General features: G+C 40.3%; 1 protein-coding gene across 2 annotated transcripts; it reads right to left on the reverse strand.

Moving 5' to 3' along the window:
- Window positions 1-2,109: 2,109 nt before the first annotated feature.
- On the reverse strand, window positions 2,110-16,365 carry DIPK2A (divergent protein kinase domain 2A). Of its 2 annotated transcripts, none has more exons than XM_035334747.1 (3): window positions 15,520-16,365; window positions 7,498-7,801; window positions 2,110-4,952 (listed from the first exon to the last, which is right to left on the reverse strand). In XM_035334747.1, exons 1-3 carry the CDS (start codon window positions 16,171-16,173, stop codon window positions 4,621-4,623), a joined length of 1,290 nt encoding a protein of 429 aa, XP_035190638.1. In that variant the 5' UTR covers window positions 16,174-16,365; the 3' UTR covers window positions 2,110-4,620. The 2 variants fall into 2 exon arrangements, with proteins under 2 accessions (XP_035190638.1, XP_035190639.1); XM_035334748.1 differs by lacking the exon at window positions 15,520-16,365 and adding an exon at window positions 13,833-14,053.
- Between the last annotated feature and the right edge of the window lie 268 nt (window positions 16,366-16,633).

A 16,633-nucleotide genomic window follows, 5' to 3' on the forward strand; every position in this document is an offset into this window, starting at 1 on the left:
ATATTTAAAAAAAAAAAAAAAAGAGTTTTATTGTAAGAAAAGATTATTATCTATTAAGATCCAGGTGACCCAGTGGTATACGTAAGCACATGTTGCCTATTTAGGTTTTACAAGCATTCTCACTCCAGCCTGAGCAACCACAGAAGGTGAGAACTTCCAGGTCAAAATTAAGTTGCAGTAACAGCTAGCAGCAATGAAATCAGGTGCTTAATTTTGAGAATATTCAAACATGTATTTAGAAAAAAAGAAAAAAAAAAAAAAAAAAAAAAAGATACTTCACTAAACTTTGAAAACCTAATTTCTTTAAAAAAGATCGAGGGCTTCTGTTTGGCTTAGCCATGGTTATACCAAGGATGCATTAAATGGATACACCAAGTGTCCATTAGTAATATCAAAAGCTAGAATCTGTGGTAAAAGTTAAGCATAAACAAAAGCACTATGTTCAAAACAGAAAGACATTATGAAAATTTGACGGGCTAAAAGACAGGCTCTTTGAAACCCTGACCTACAAAAAAAAGGGGGGGGGAGGGGGCTTTTTTTAATCTTATCTGAACATAAGCTGTATATTAAACAGGATATTGTCCTTTGAAGTACAGTCCACTTCCACGCTTTGGTTGTCATAAGACAGGAGTTAACCCACCAACTGTAGAAAAGAGCCTTACATACTTTTAAAGTCAGAACTTTCCTGCTCTGGCCTGAACATGCAAGTTAGTATTTGCGGCAACTCTGCCTTATTCAAGGTTCTTATATTTGTCTAGCTCTTAAGCACACAAAATTGGTTATGTTCCCATACTTCAAGAGTGGCAACAACAGCCTAATCTGCTGCCAAAAGAACAGCTTCTTCATTGTCCTCCCAACCCCTGCAGGTGCTACCAAGGCATCCAGCAGCCATGGGGCTCTTCTGCATGCAGCAAGAGCTCATTACCATGGTGTGCAGTACAGCTCAGCCTACCACTGATTTTTGCCTGGTAGAATGATGAAACATCAGTAGAAACATAAAAAGGATGTGATGTTTAGAAATACCCAGCCAAATCTGGAGTGATAAGTTTAAAAAGAAAAAGAACATCAGCACAGAAAAAGTAGGTATCTTTAAAACACCTCAAAATGAAGCTAGAACTATATGAAGGTCTATTTAAACTGCTTGTGTAGCTTTGAATGTGATCAGGAAGTACGGAAACTGCAAACAAAAAGCTTGCCGATATTTAAAGTAAAATTAACAGCAACACTACTAATGAGTAAACTGATCGTATCAACTGCGTTCAAGACAGTTTTTGTGATAAATCAAAGTAGCATATGAAGTTTAACATATTTGAAGGGTCTCACAGGAGAGTATCAGATGATGCAAAAGTATCTGCTAAAAAAGGAGCATGTCTTGAAGTTCAAGGCAAGCAGGATCAAACTATACTATAGAAACTGTTGAAAAGATGCAGCTGTTGCTCATGCCGCTTTCCTCTTAAGACTTGATCTTGATTTCTGGGGTAGCTGAAATGTTTACAAGTTTCCATTTGCACATTTGCAGTTCCTGAAGATGTAAGTTGAGGTAACAGAAACAACCAAAATCAAAACTTGAAGTGTTTCTGACACTTCCTATTATTTATAGAGGCTCAAAAAGTCATGCTCTGGTATCACTGCAGGTGTTAATTTCAAATGCAAATGCTTTCTGAAAAATCCAGAGAAAATAAGAAACATCAGGAATGATGTGTGTATATATATATTAACCACTGAAATATTGTGCTGGAAAGACCATGGCATTAGCAATATGAACCACTCCAAATACAAGGAAAAATAAATTCCTCAAAGAGGGAAGATACCAATTTGTTTCATTTGAAAATATTCAGTCTTTCAGTTCACAAAACTGGAAGGTATGGTTTAATTTATTTTTTTTTTTTCAAGAAAATGAGTCCTACTTCTCATAAGCTCAGATAGGAAAAGATTCCTGAGAGATCACTTATGATTTTGACCCAATAGTCTATTATAAAGAAGGAGGGGAAGAATAATGTTCCTTGCTGCTGTCACTGTTGACTATGGAGCACTTACAATAACAGTTCAATGTATCTTTTAACACAGCCTGGACTAAGTCCATCTTAAACAACATCAGAAAATAAATAAATGAGATTCTTAAAGTATTTTTATTAATATAATTAGAAGTTGCAGAAACAACTTTCTTGTAATATAAAGGCACAGGGAGACAGTTTTGATAAAATATTCCAATCAAACAGTAACTTACAGTACAAAAGGACAATTGTAATGCACATACAAACCCCAAACATCTCATTCAAAAATAGTTCACCGTGTTCATTAATAACAATGGGCAATGACTAAAAATATAAATTGTTATTGTACAATAAATATCTGATAGGTGCAAACTGACCAAGATTTATTGCTCTGTGTTTTCCCTGTAGTATTTTTTAAAATTCCAAATTCCTTTTACAATTGGCTTTAGTAACTTGTTTCTGAGGGAACTAAACCCCAAAGCAGATATGATAGGACATTCTGGCAGCTACAGAAATGCCTCAAATAGTAATGAGAACTGGCAGTGTTTGTTTCTTCTAAAATTTTAACAATCATACTCCACTCGCTCATTGGGAAATGTGCTGGATGGTTTAAAAAAAAAAAAATCAACTTTATTGATAAGTCAAGGCTTTTATGGTAGGGTAGTATTACCTAGCGTTATTCTAGTTTCTTAAATAAGTAGATTTTATGATGAAAAAAATCACACAAACACATTCTCTGACAGCATATGCCAGAGCAAGTGTGTAGGACAGTCCTCAAACAAGGGGAGGGTAGAAATGAAAATTAAAACTTGCCTTGGTCCTTCAACTTCAGAAAACAATTCAGACAAGAGCTGGTGCAAATTAAACCATATATACAAAGAAGATGAAATGAGAATTTAGAAGTCTAAAATATCCTTAATATAGTTGTCTAAGAAATCAAAGTCACGCCACATCTTTATATGGCTGCACTTTCTGAGAAGGACCCATGAGCTTGCTATTTTCCTCACCTTGCACTTGCAACAATTTGGTAAAGCAACAGCTTCCGTCAGTCTTTTGATGCAGTATGAACTGCATTGACTTGGCTCTTGAAATTAGCATACACACTATCTTATTCAGAATCTTTGAGTGAAATATTGTTTTATGCACACATTTAAGAAATGTTAGCTTTCTTCATTATTGTTACCAGAAATGATATGCATACATTTCCTTAGAGCATTGTTTTATGAATAAGACGTGAGGAAAATGAAGCATTTTAGTAGTTAAATAATGGAAAAGCAAGCTTTGAAGTGAGTTCTTGTAACAGTAACTGAGGTTTTTAAAAAAATTGTTATTTATCAGAAGAAATTCAGATTTACACAAACCTCAGTAAGTCAGTTTAAACCGTACTGGGAGTAGTCAAACTTTGTTCAATAAAAAGGTGTCTAGAGTGTATAGTGTTTAATCAATTTAGCTGGTAAACTAAAAAGATGAATATTCAGTAAACTTGACTAGACTTCAATTCAACAGAGTTGGTAATCATGTAAAACAAATTGCCAGCCTTCTACACTTTTATTCAAATTAGGGTTTTCTTCTAGTATAAGCGCATAGTTTTATAAGTTCTGCAAACAGTCAGCAACAACCAATGAAATCTGAATTTTGAGAATTATTAGCTTCACCACAGCACAGTATTTTTTCTTTACACTTAGTTTAGGAACTGATAAACAAAACCATTTTCTTTGGTTTATGCTCAACTACACTGGAGTAGTGAATTTTTTTAGTCAAGCTCCTATCCCCAATTTAAATTCATACAGAACTTTTTTATTTTAGTCTCTCCTTAATTCTCAAATAATCTCTATTAGATGAGAGTTTGCTCATACCACAATTTCCTGCTGAACAGTTGTGTATGTACTGGCATGAAGGGTAAAAAAAATCTGTACAATAATTACATTAAGTGTTATCTCCAATAGCAGAACTACAAAAGACATCAAATGAATGTTATTTCAAATAACATTTGAGTTTATGATGACCTTAAAAAAAAACACACACAACACCTAAGCATAGTTAAATACAGTGTAAAACCCCCTAAAATTAGACAGTAAACGTGGGAATCCTGCACTCACAGTAGGAATGTACTGCACAGCATTAACATGAAAGCCTGTTAAATTTGAAACAATGCAGACAGCCATATTTACCTGTAAGTAAATGCCACTTCAAGGTGTTTAAACAAACACAAAAATGAGACAACGATGTCATGAAAAAGGCCTTTAAAACAGGCCATCGTCTAACTTGACTCTCCAAGTAAGAACATCAGCTTCATAAAACTGTGATACCAATGCAGTTTTATGTATAGTACCCTTTGACACACAAGCTGTCAATTAAGCTATCACAGTCATTTTTGACCAACTCCCGTTTAAATAGCTAAGGAGATGAGTCAATAGTAGCTCAAGTTTTGATTCAGTAAGTACCTTGTCTGTTTCCAAAGGAACACTGTAATACCACAAAATCTTATTTTTATGGTACTTAGAAAACTGATAAACTAGTTTCACTTTTTTATTTTCTCTTTTGAACACGTAAGTTCAAGACTTCATTTTCTATGAGTCTTTGCAATAGTGTTTTAGCCAGTGTTGCAAAAAGTCTTCCCTGTGGACTACCTCACATTGTTACTGAGTTGTGCAAGGTATTCACGCAGTTCTTTTGCGGCTTGGAATCTGCCGTATCGCTTCTTTGGGTTGGCACACTCATCCAGCAAGGCCTCGAGGCGGCCATCTTTGGCAATCTCAGCTGGGGGGTCATGAAGTAGTCCTCCAGAAGTGCCACGCCACATGGCGTGTCTTGATAAAAGATTCTGACAAATAGCATAATAATTGTGGTCCACAGTGACACGAGCACAAAGAATCTCTTTTGAGAAGGACAGACAAGCTTCTTTATCACAGTCATCAAATTTGCTTTCATACCATACATCCCAGTTTTCAGGTTTATCTGTGAAATATAAGACGACAGTTAAAAAAAAAAAGTAAGAGGAGAAAAGAGCATATCTGCATCTGAATATAGTCAGCAGCTCAATACGCAGAAAACTTGTGCTATTTAAACTATAAACCAGCTCTGTTTAAAGGCACTCTTAAATGTTCCAGTTCCCAAGATTTCACCTGAGAGTTTGATATGCCCGTCTTCTGAAATGGTTCTATCACTACAAAAACAGGGGAGAGAAAGAAGATAAAATAAATACCTAAAGAGAAAAGAAAAAAAAAAAAAGGCAAACAAACCAGAGGAAATTCACATTCATGCACATACCCAGAAGGAAAAACGTAGCACAAACAACTACAAGAGAATGATTCACAGCTGGAGTTGAGAGAAAAACAAACAAGCAACACGATGTATTTTAGCAACAGTTAGATTTGGTTTCTCCAGATGCCCAGGAAATAGAACATTGGCAAGTGGTCTACCAAAGCACAAAAAAAAAAAAAAAAAAAAAAAAAAAAACACTGCCAAGTAATTGCAAGGTCCAGTCTCTTACTCTAGACACAGTAGTAACTAAAAACTGTATACAAAAGCTTTTGTATTACATATAAACTTCGAAGAAAAAATAAAAATGAATAAAACAAAACACCATTTATGAACATGAAGAGACGTTTCTTTACATATATTTTTAAAAGTATAAAAATTTGAAGGTACAACTAGTGGTCTTATCACAAAGCTTGCTTTAACTGAAAACGAGATTCACAGTAATTATCTCAATAACAACAGGTAAGCGGTAACTACAGATGTGCCTTTTAAGTGCTAACTACTAATGTCCCCTAGTTTTGTAGATCTCTTTGAGCACTGTGATATACAAAGAAAAACTTCCCAGTGCTTGGTAGGCCCTGAGCTATGAGTGTACTCACTCGTGTGCAGTGTAAGTCAGTGCTGGAAAAAAAGAAACTGAGGAATGATTGCTAAGCTATGAAAATACCATGTAAAACTCGTGCAATGAACAGCATGCCTAAAATGAAGAAAAGGCCAGCATCACAGGAGAAATGGGAAAAAGGCTTAAGCAGACTCCAATATAATCTACCACATGAAGGGCAAGTAGTTATTACTGTACAATGCAACTGGACAGGGTGCACATATTCAAGTATCTAAACAGGAACATTAATCATTTCAGACTGTTTAATCAAACTTTTCAGGAGATTAATGAAATCAGCATTAAGTGTCAAGCTTATATGACAACTGAGAACTTACTTGTAGTCATTTGTTTTGTTTTCTGGTGGCTAGATTACAACTGATGCAGCAAAACCCTAGGTAGAGCCAAATTAGTCTGAGAACTAGACAACAGATGTGAGACACTTCTAGCATTCAGCTTATGCAAGATGCTAGTTGCTACTATTCCATGCACACATCAGCTTTTTTAATAGTTCATTTGGTCATCTTTGTGACTGAGCAATTCAGACATGCTAGAAAAGTTAAGTCCTAAGTATTATTATTTTAAGAAGTTGGAAAAAAGTGAAAGTTCATTTGCATGTCCACTAATATTGAAGTAAACATACTCAATATCCAGTACATCAAAAGGTTTTCTTGGTAAATTCAGGTAATTCAGTTTATTTTCTATCTACGCACTTCCCTGTAAGAAAGTATCCTTTTTTTTGTTGGTGGTGGTGTTACACTTATACATCTTCAGGGAGCTTAGATTAAAATTAATTCAGTAGCACAGCATATGAAGTATATTTGCAAGGCTTGAAAAAAATCAATTCACCCAAAGCAAAGTGGAATCACTTGGCTTACTGCCATAGAATTCTGCAGAATCTCAGATTTCACATTTAATGTCTCCAGCCCTTAGGTTTGTAAGGTTTTCCTGATAAGCTCGAAAGGAGTAAAAACTCATGCAATGCCACTTCATCAAAAGATCTCTACTACTGCTTTTACAGTCAGCAGAAAGATGAACATGTTCTTGCTATTCCTATGTGGAAGCAGCACTAAAAACTAAAGTTATCCAACCCTTCAAGTCCATTATTACAGAGCACCTATGTGAATAGCTGAAATAGAGGCATGCTAGGCAGCTACTGGAAAACAAGCAGCAAGACTGTCTTGTCATTATCAGCAAACAGAATGCCAAGACTTCCTTTCTTACAGGCATCTGGAAAAGCCAAAAGGACCCTATTTCAGCTGAGGCAGGCAAGTCGGCCAGCCAGCCCATCTGTCTATCTATCCGCCCATCTGATTGTTTAAGTCTGTCCTGAACTTCTCCTCCCACCCCCACCTCTCCATTTAAACAGGATTACAGAGATTAACAGGACATGTTAATTAAATCGTGTTAAATCAAATTCAGGTAAAATCAAAGCTTCATAAATTTGACAAATTGGTCAAGCTAATTAGTAGTGTAATTGTAGAAGAAAACCAATTAGTTTGTTAACTAGTATTTTACTTGTGAAGCCAACAAAACGTTTTGTTTTTTGGTGTTTTTTTTTTTTTTGCACCTACACATACTTTTAATATGGTGCTCACAGATAAAGAAGCACAAGTCACAGAGGCAAAGTAAAAGGAGACTTACTCTGTCTGATTAACCTTTTGTCTGCTACCAGAACGTTTTCTGCATCCACAATGATCACCTTTCCGTCTCTTGGTCCAACTGCAAAGTTGTCAAAGCTGACATCAAGGAGGTAGAGTGCAAATTCAAAGTCATTATTTGTCAGCTGCTCAGCTATTTCCATTAATTGCCACGCCAGATCCACTCGTTTCTCCCAGGGTGCATGGAAGTAGCTCCACAGCTCTTCTCCAACGTAATTGACAGCCACCATTCTTCCACATGCTCCTAAGTACTTTGCAAACGGCCAACCCTCATCAGACGGAAAACTCTAGAAATAAAAAGCAGCATTTAAACTTTTCACTAATACAGAACAGCTTGGACTTGAACAGATTGTTCAATAAAATTTAGAGAGAAACACCTGTAAACGTACATCAACACTAGCAAAAATTGATTTCCACATACCTCTAAGTTTGGAAGGGAAAGAAAAATAACACAAAATATATTTATGTGAGCAAAACGCGTTCATGGACTACTGAAGAGGAGAGCTTGAGGACCTGAGGTAAAACGCATGTGCTGAGCTTGTCACGTACATTATGTACACACATAAACACACACTCTTACATCAACTATGTTTATTTACTGGTGCTTTAAACACATCTACTAAAACAAGTACGCTGCCTGAAAAGATGTTTTTGCTCCGTTTTAGCACAACTTAGTGCAAAAAATCAAAGTGCTACAGCAACAATACCTAAATCTTTGTATTTAGGTATGATTTTAGACCACCCTACTCCTTTTCTCTTCCACCCCTCTCCTTTCCTATATTCCAGTCCTGCTCTGCTTGCCTCTCCTCCCAAACACAAGCTCAATGACAAGCAGGTGAACACAACCAGGGCCATGCTCCCATGGGAAGGGAAGGGGTGTACGTTCCTCCCAGTCCATCAGACACATCCATTTCCATCTCCTCCGGTGTGCCACCAGGAGGGCAGCACAGCTGGTGCTTGCCGGGATGATGCTAAGCTGGACCGGCAGCCAGAGGTAGCTCCCATCACATCGTGCTGCTGCTGGAAAGGGCACAGAGGGAGGCCTCCATGGCCAGGTGCAGGGAAGAGGAAGAACTAACGGGACCGCTCCTTTTCATCAGCAGCAGGGATTTATGTAATGGCTTAAACTGAATTTAAACACACAGCGTTAGTCACCAAGGCACACTTACCTCCACACACATCTATTACGCTTCCTGCGTTGAGTACACCAAATTTCGTTTTGAACAAGAAATGCTTGGATCAGTTTTGTTTGTTTAGAAGTGAACCTCACGAATAGTACCCGCAAAGTATCCCCATACCGTACTGTTACACAGATATATTTATAACTCTGTGGCAATAAAAAGATCTTTTGACAAGAGGAGTACAGGGAATCCTGCCAACATCTGCACATGTACAAACAACATCTCTGTGCTGGCTCCCTTCCAACTGGCATGTAACAGCCACATCTACACTTCGTTACCCAAGTCAGTAGCTGAAGAAGGGGATAAAAATATGTTCAAGTGCCCTATTCAGCAGTTTTACATTCACTCAGTGAATTTGACAAGAATATCAATTGAAGCACAGGTCTCGTCATTTTTTTTCACTATTTTGAAAGCATTTTTCTGCTTAAAATTACAACTAACTTAACACATTTTTTTAAAATGTATTACCATTTTGAAAGCCACTACGACATGAACACCAAATTGTACGGTTGTTGAACATGATTTCCACAAGCAAACTGCATTTAGAAACAAAAAGCTTAACAGATACCAGCCCCAAATCCCACGCTTCTGTACAGTAATGGACAACATAGTTCTTATTTTAATTCTCAGATTATTAGTAGCATAAATATTTGATCAGATCATTTTGTACTTCAATATGCTATTTGAAGACTTAAAACTTTGCATTTGACACTTAAGATCAAAATTATCTTCTTGCTCCCAGTCAGATAAATGAATCTGCAATTCTGATACACCCACTCAGATTTTCTCTGTGAACATACACACAAATGTCATGGAAACCACGGACAATTATGCTTTTAAGTGTTTAAAAATACAGTAGTGTATAAGAAAAGCTACAACTATGTAGCTTAGTAAGTTTTCCCTCATTAAAAGTTGTCATCTTTATTCAATGAGCAACAAGGATAATCGTCTAACAGAAAGATGGAAAACAATTCATACCACAGAGCTCCTGCTACTCCGTTCCCAGAGTCACATACACCAAAAAGTACTTTTGGTGCCCTAAATAGAGCTACAAGATGTCTCAGCAAGCAAGCCTTAAAACCCTAAACAAACCCTGTCAGAGGGACAAAGGACCCTTTGTTCCTGGAAGAATAATACCACACTTAGGTCTTTAAAAAAAGATATGCTGTAGACTCAGTCTCAGAAGAAATATTGAGAACTAATAGGATGAATTTATCATTTCACCCAAGCATTAAACACACTATTAATGCATTTGTCTTCCTCACTTCCATCTGTTTAAACATGAGAAGACAGACAAATCTGCCACCGGTTTTGAACGCTCAGAGCTGTGAATTAGATCATGCAGGAAAGACTGAGCAGCTTGAAGCTGATAAGGCCTATTGTAGCTTGCAGTAACACAGAAACGCTTGCAATTAGACACGTGAAAGAATAATAGTTTATCATAATCAAGCATGTAATTCACCTTAATAATCAAATCCAAACGAAAAAAAAAGCATAGCTCATGGCAATTGTCATCTTTCAGCTATTGTTCCACTGTATCATCTAAAAAAAACTTTTCATTTTCAAAACTACTCTAGAAGATGTCACTACCAATTGTTATATAAAGTTGAGTTCCATGTTAAAAACAAAACCACAAAGAATTACACCTTAAATATGATGAAAGGTAAAAAATACATGCAAATATACAGCACGCAGAGGAGACTGCTTACTACTTGACATGCCTCTGAAGTCTTGATGTCAGAACTACCTCTCCACAACACATTTGCTGAACTCATCTTACTAACCTCTGTCTGCCCAGGCACAAGCTGGCACCGCAATCAGAATTTAAACGATACGCTCTTCCTCCAAAGGAAAAGAGTTCTCACAGAGCACTGTTGATTCTGCAGTGCAAACAGAAGGAGGGCTGCATTAGTCACCAAGGCAAATAAGTCCGGCTCCGGAGCCATGCAGACGAGGAGAGCAGATTTTACTGGGAAACTTTTCAGATGTAGAGGAAGTTAAAAAGCATACTCTAGAAACAGATGATTTCTTTTGTCAGATCTAACCTGATCCTTTTTAGAAGACATGTATTTAATGTACTTGTGAATGCGAGTGTGATGAAAACCATTTCATTCCCAACTATACACCAAATTATTTAATATTTCTGAAATTCCCACAGAAGTTGAGCACCTGCTGTGTTTGCATCGGCTATATAGACAGAGAGCCTATACATACAGGCACACAGTGACGAGCGTGTTTTGTTTCATTGAAATGTTAGCAGTCCCATTGAAAGCAGGTTCTTTTAATTTATTCGACTCCTGTTCTATTTTCACACATTTCAACCAGTCACTGGCTTAATTTACACACCATGGAACAAAACCACACAGACAACTCTACATCTAAACCCACTCAGAAGATGCTCAATGATCAAGCTCAACACACTTGTACTGTAAAAGGTGTATTTCATAGTTTAGTAGAAAATGTCTCTTCTTCAAGGAAAGGGATGAATAATGATTAAATGCAAGAATCTTAGTGAAGAAAATTGAATTTTGTGAGTGGCTGTTACCTGCTCAAACTATTTTGTAGCCCATACAAGTTTGTTCAGATTAAGTCTGCAACAGACAATGATTACTATTTCTCATCAGCGATGAGTCTGGAATGCACCACTGCAAAGAACTTGTAGCAGAGATGACCTGCCCTTTTTTCTAAAGGAAAATTGCAAAATGTGGGAGACTAAAACAAAGCCTCACTTCCATAATGCATGGAAATAAGCTTCCCCCCTACATCAGATGTACTAGAAACAAATGGACAATAGTGGCATTTCAGGGTTTCGTATGCAGGTGTAACGTGTGTGAGCATACGTGTGCATGCTTCAACGAATTTTTAAATTTGAATAATATAGGAAATTGCAAGTGATCAAGAAAAAAAACTCAAATCAACCATTGATTACATTACATACTAGTAACAACTGGTATCAGGCAAATAGGTTTTAAACTTGTTCGTGCAAATCAGTGCTCAGTATATCAAAATGTTGAAGACTTTCCCCTAAGTACTACTTGGTATGTCAAAGTACATGAGCCAGGAAACAAATCCAGTACTACAAGTGTATATAGGACACACCAGGTGGTGTGGGTAAGTGCCTCGAAACCTTTATTTGGTATTTAACATAACAATTATCGGTCAGAAACACCAAAATTGAATCATGAAAAAAGCTTAAAAGGCACCAAGCACTAAAAGTGGATGGCATTTACCACTGTATTTAGACTAGAGCTACAGAAAGCCTACTGCTAGAACTGCTGCAAGATAAAATAAATAAATGAGAAACCCAAGGCAAGAAGAATTCATTTCTTACTGAGTTATGTATGGCTTGAGGAAATAACTCCTACTGAGTTAGGTACGGACCAGAAAAGTAATTCTCTAAAACACTTGGTTAAACTGCTACTTCACATAGTTCATGTTTTAATGTTTGTCAGATCCCAATTATTGATCTTACTGGAACAAAAGGAAGTAAAAAAAAATAATGATGTCAGAAATCAGAAGAATGGCAACAGACTATTCATGGAGAGCTGCAACACTTGGAACAGAGATACAGCTGGTCTCTACACAAGGAATAAGTGATGATCAGAAGAAGATGAGAGAAAAATTAAGCTATTAAGCTTAAGTATTTAGAAACCTTAATGTATATCTGAGGACAGAGCAATGAATTACACAATGTATACAATGCAGAAATACAGCTATTTTCCAGATAGGTCTTGGAATTGTTATTAGAGTTGGAAAAATAACTGTCTTCGAGACTTGTAGATTATATATGCAATAGATCACTATCATTCCTTTACAGAATCTCATTTATGAACAGCTTTGCAGAGAAAACACAACCTTGATAAAAGCTACAGTTGGAGAAAAGGCTGCACTAATGCACTCTGGCTCTAATTCACAGCCACCTTCTATAGCTGGAAACAAAGACAACAGTATTACTTATAAGTATTTTGTTTACTTTTAACAGCAAAGGTTGGGTAGACTTTAAAGTTTCCTTTGAAAGCAACACAAATATACTAAGAAATAGTTGCCTTTACTGCAGGAGAGGATTATTTGAAACAGGAAGGAAAACCCCAAACCTGTCAGAAGTTAAATCTTAAGCACCTACATGTTGAGCTTAAAATATAGATAGATAAAGAATAAAACCCTCGCATATAGGTTGTTTGATTCCAAAGTGAATTCAGATTTAAAATGTGGAAGGACACAAGTACTATCTAGTTTGGTGAGATCTTACAAAGTAAAAATGATAATTCAGCACACAGAAAAGATATAAACTGTACCAAATAAAAATGCAGCTGCCCTTCCATTTGCTTCCCGAATTAAAATGCCAGAACGGGTTGAATTCTTTGCTGCATACACCTATGGAACTGTTTAACGAGCGTGGATAATGAATGTTAACAGGAAAGCTATTAAAATAAAAATATTGAATTAGGATTGCAGTAATTTATAAGTAATTTATACAAAACTGGTTTTTGTTTTGCACACACACACCCCCCCCCCCCCTTTTTTTTTTTGCAACTACTGTTCATTGCCTTGTAACAGAAAAATAGCATGCTATCATACCAGTGAGGTTAAAGCCCCACCTGAAAACTTACTAGAGGAAAAGCTTTCGTGACCATATGAATTTTATAAGCACCACCACTTTAGGACTATCCATATTCCAAACATGCTTCAAGGTAGAATCCCAATCTTCGATAAAAATCCATATATTACTAGGTCTAGTAGTCAAATACCTAGCTTTAAATTCACTGTCTACTTATATTTGGTTGCTCCTATGCATTGATTGACACAGAACTTGAATGCACGGAGCACCAAGAGTTCAGAAGTTATCTCCACATCTAAATCAAAACTTTCATTCACGACCGTTTAAAAGTCACAGCAGTGCTTCATGAAAAGCTCAAGGCAAAAAAATGGCAATACTTTCCCTTGTACTTAGTGGTGCCAAAGAGAAGCACCAATTAAATACATCAATTTTATTATTTTTTTTCCTTGTAATTAAAGTCTGATTCTTCATGCGACATCATGCAGGCTTCCTTTCTTAGGAACAGCTGAATTTTAGAAGAAGCCTCCAGGTCTCATTCGCACAACAATACGTGCCCTCGCCATACTGCAGCAAGTATACCTTAAGATGCTTCACGCATCTTGTGTACAAACGCAAGCAAACTCCTCAATAGCCAGTTATCACTTCTGAACAGTAACTTCACCTCTCAGGCAGTACCTCACGTCTTATAAAGCTGCATAACAGAGAATTATCCATCCCTTACATACCCGCCTGGTAGAGACTGAGAAAGGAGTGCTGTGTTACATAAATGAGGAAAATTAATTCCAGTTCATACAGGTAACGTATTTATTTCATTCCCAATCGAGGGAAGACATTCAAGTCTTCATTACCCATTAGTGAAGTTTCCAAACACTCTTCCAGAGAACACATTAACTTTATAAGTTCTGCAATGCACAAAGTTGGTTACAAGTTCCCTCAAAATGCTTTCCAGGCTATGCCTATTCATCCCAATTTCCAATACTCTGCAAAACACTTCTGATTTGATTAGAGGTGCCAGAACTTGACCACACTCGAGAACAGTAAAAGCTGCCTTCCTTCCCACCAATCTGACCTGCTCTGATGAGCAAAGCCCTTGTTAAGTTCTGCGTCCAAAGACTTTCATCACTTCAACAAATTTGCCTGAAAGCCTCAGGGCTCATCCACACCTTATCAAGGAGCTGACAGGAATCAGCCAGTGCTGCCTGCTGCCTTTCAGGCACACCACAACAATAAGCAAGGCCACTCTGCCACAAGCTTTGTCCCTAAAGGCTGCAATACCCCAGCAAATTCAGAAGAAACATGTAGAGTAATTTTGCAGCCACCTAGGTGTACACTCAGTATGCTGGAACACGTGTTCAAAACCTAAACCGTAAGCTGTATGAACCACAGCCAAAACAAACCGGTTCTCAAGAAGTTTCCAAATATATTCAGCAAAGCAAAGAAATTCTAGTCTTCTCATTTAAGTGTAGTTTCCTTATTCAGTGCTCTGGAGCAACATTAGAACAGAACAGAAGAGACACGCTGTACCCCAAGCCTGCTGAGAAGTCGGCTGGGAACTTTGCAGACAAACCCCAAGAGCCGTATATAGAAGGCTGAAGGCACGCTGGCCAAAAATGTTTTTAAATAAGTATAGTTCATAAACACACTCCCTGAAAATGAATCGCTAGACAAATCTGCTGGAGGTCAAAGCCCGCAGCACTAGAAATTTGGGCACTTGAAGTTTCTTGGCCGTCTCCCTAGAGAAACAGCAGATGTTCACGACAGCAATCATGCAGTGATGCTCTCACACGTATTTGCAAATACTCTTTTGAACAAAAGAACTGGATGGAAGTGAGGATGGCTCTGTAGCTAGACAGAACGCCGAACCCAAACTTACACTCAGCACGCTTGGAGTTCCCCCAGCGGCATTGGGCGCTGAAATGTAAAGCCCGAAGAGGCACTGCCCGGTGTAAACAGGTGCGCGAGGGGAGCAGCGAGTGGTGCCACGGAACACAGTGGTCTGCTCTAAGCCTTTAAATTACGGACCTGAATAAGCCCCGAAATTTAGAACATACTGTAAGTCTGCCTACCCTTTTACCTTGCGTATTGTACGTCTGCCTACTAAATTTGCCATCAGCCCCCTTCATTCAAGGGCATAAAACGCGTCACTGCAGACAAGGGAGCACTGACGTGAGCTCCTTTGGGCCGCGACCCTCCCCGGCCGGGGAAGGGCCCGGGGTCGCAGCGGTCCGGGGGGCGCAGCCGTGGGGGGCGCCCCGGGGGGACCCACCTGCAGCACCAGCGGCTCGGGGTTGAAGGCGAGGGTGATGAGCAGCTGCATGCGCTCCGAGTCCTTCAGGTTGCGCAGCAGGAAGCTGCCCGAGTCCTTGGTCTCGGCGTAGCGGCGCACCAGGCGATCGAGCAGGCGCTGCGAGGGGCAGTGCACCAGGTCGGACCAGCCCTCCACGGCGTCGGGGGTGAGCAGCCGCACGTCGCCGTTGAGGCTGGCGAACTCGGTGGCGTGCAGGGCCTGCGGGAGGTCGCAGCGGCCCCTGCCGGTGGCGCGGCGGCAGATCTTGGCGTCGATGTCGGCGAGCTCCTGCGCCGAGCCCAGGCGCTTGAGCACGACGCGGCGGCTGCCCTCGCGGGGCTCCCCGTAGCGGGCGAAGTACACGTTCTTGACGTTGAAGAAGTCGAGGAGCCGCAGGCGGCCCCAGCTCTCCAGCCGCAGCTGCCCGTTGAGGAACTTGCGGCACCAGCTGGTGCCCCAGCAGGCCGGGCACTTATTGAGCTGCAGGAAGCGCCGCTCCGCCAGCTCGTTGCGCTGCAGCGAGGCCAGCAGCGAGTGCGTGTTCAGCACCAGCGCCGCCGCCAGGCTGCCCAGCACCGCCAGCTTCACGTAGCGGTACAGCCGCCCCAACTTCAGCGACACCAGCCGCAGCATCGTCCCGGCCCGGGCCGGGCCGAGCCGAGCCGAGCCGAGCCGAGCCGAGCCGGGCCCCGGCCCTCCCGCTTCCCCCCCCCCCCACGCCTTCCCTCAGCCCCGCCGCACCCGCACACGGCCGCCTCGCCGCCCGCCCGCCCGACGAGCGGCGGCCAAGTTACTGAGGGGACGGCGGGCGGGGGAGGGCGGCGGGGGGAAGGCGCGGGGGGCGGTGCCAGCAGCCCGCCGCCACGGCAGGGCACGCCCACGGGGAGGGGCCGAGGCGCCACCGCCGCTGAGGGGCCCCCTCCGCCGGGGAGGGGGCGGGGCCTCGCAGGGAGAGCGGCGGCGGCCGCGGCGGTTGGCTGCACGTGACGCGTGCCTGGGGTACGCGCTTCTTCCTGAGGGCGGGGCTCGGGGGGCGCGGGGCGGAACCGGCCTCCCTCGGGAGGGGGGGGCGGAGGGGCGGCCGGGGCCGTCG

Source organism: Oxyura jamaicensis, chromosome 9, assembly GCF_011077185.1.
Source record: "Oxyura jamaicensis isolate SHBP4307 breed ruddy duck chromosome 9, BPBGC_Ojam_1.0, whole genome shotgun sequence".
NCBI lineage: Eukaryota > Metazoa > Chordata > Aves > Anseriformes > Anatidae > Oxyura > Oxyura jamaicensis.

Coding starts and splice junctions, on each gene's coding strand:
- DIPK2A (XM_035334747.1), bottom strand. CDS start 16,173: ATGCTGCGGCTGGTGTCGCTGAAGTTGGGGCGGCTGTACCGCTACGTG. Junction 7,802..15,519: donor CCGAGCCGCTGGTGCTGCAG/GTGGGTCCCCCC, acceptor TTTTATTTCTAG/AGTTTTCCGTCTGATGAGGG. Junction 4,953..7,497: donor CAAAAGGTTAATCAGACAGA/GTAAGTCTCCTT, acceptor TATATTTCACAG/ATAAACCTGAAAACTGGGAT.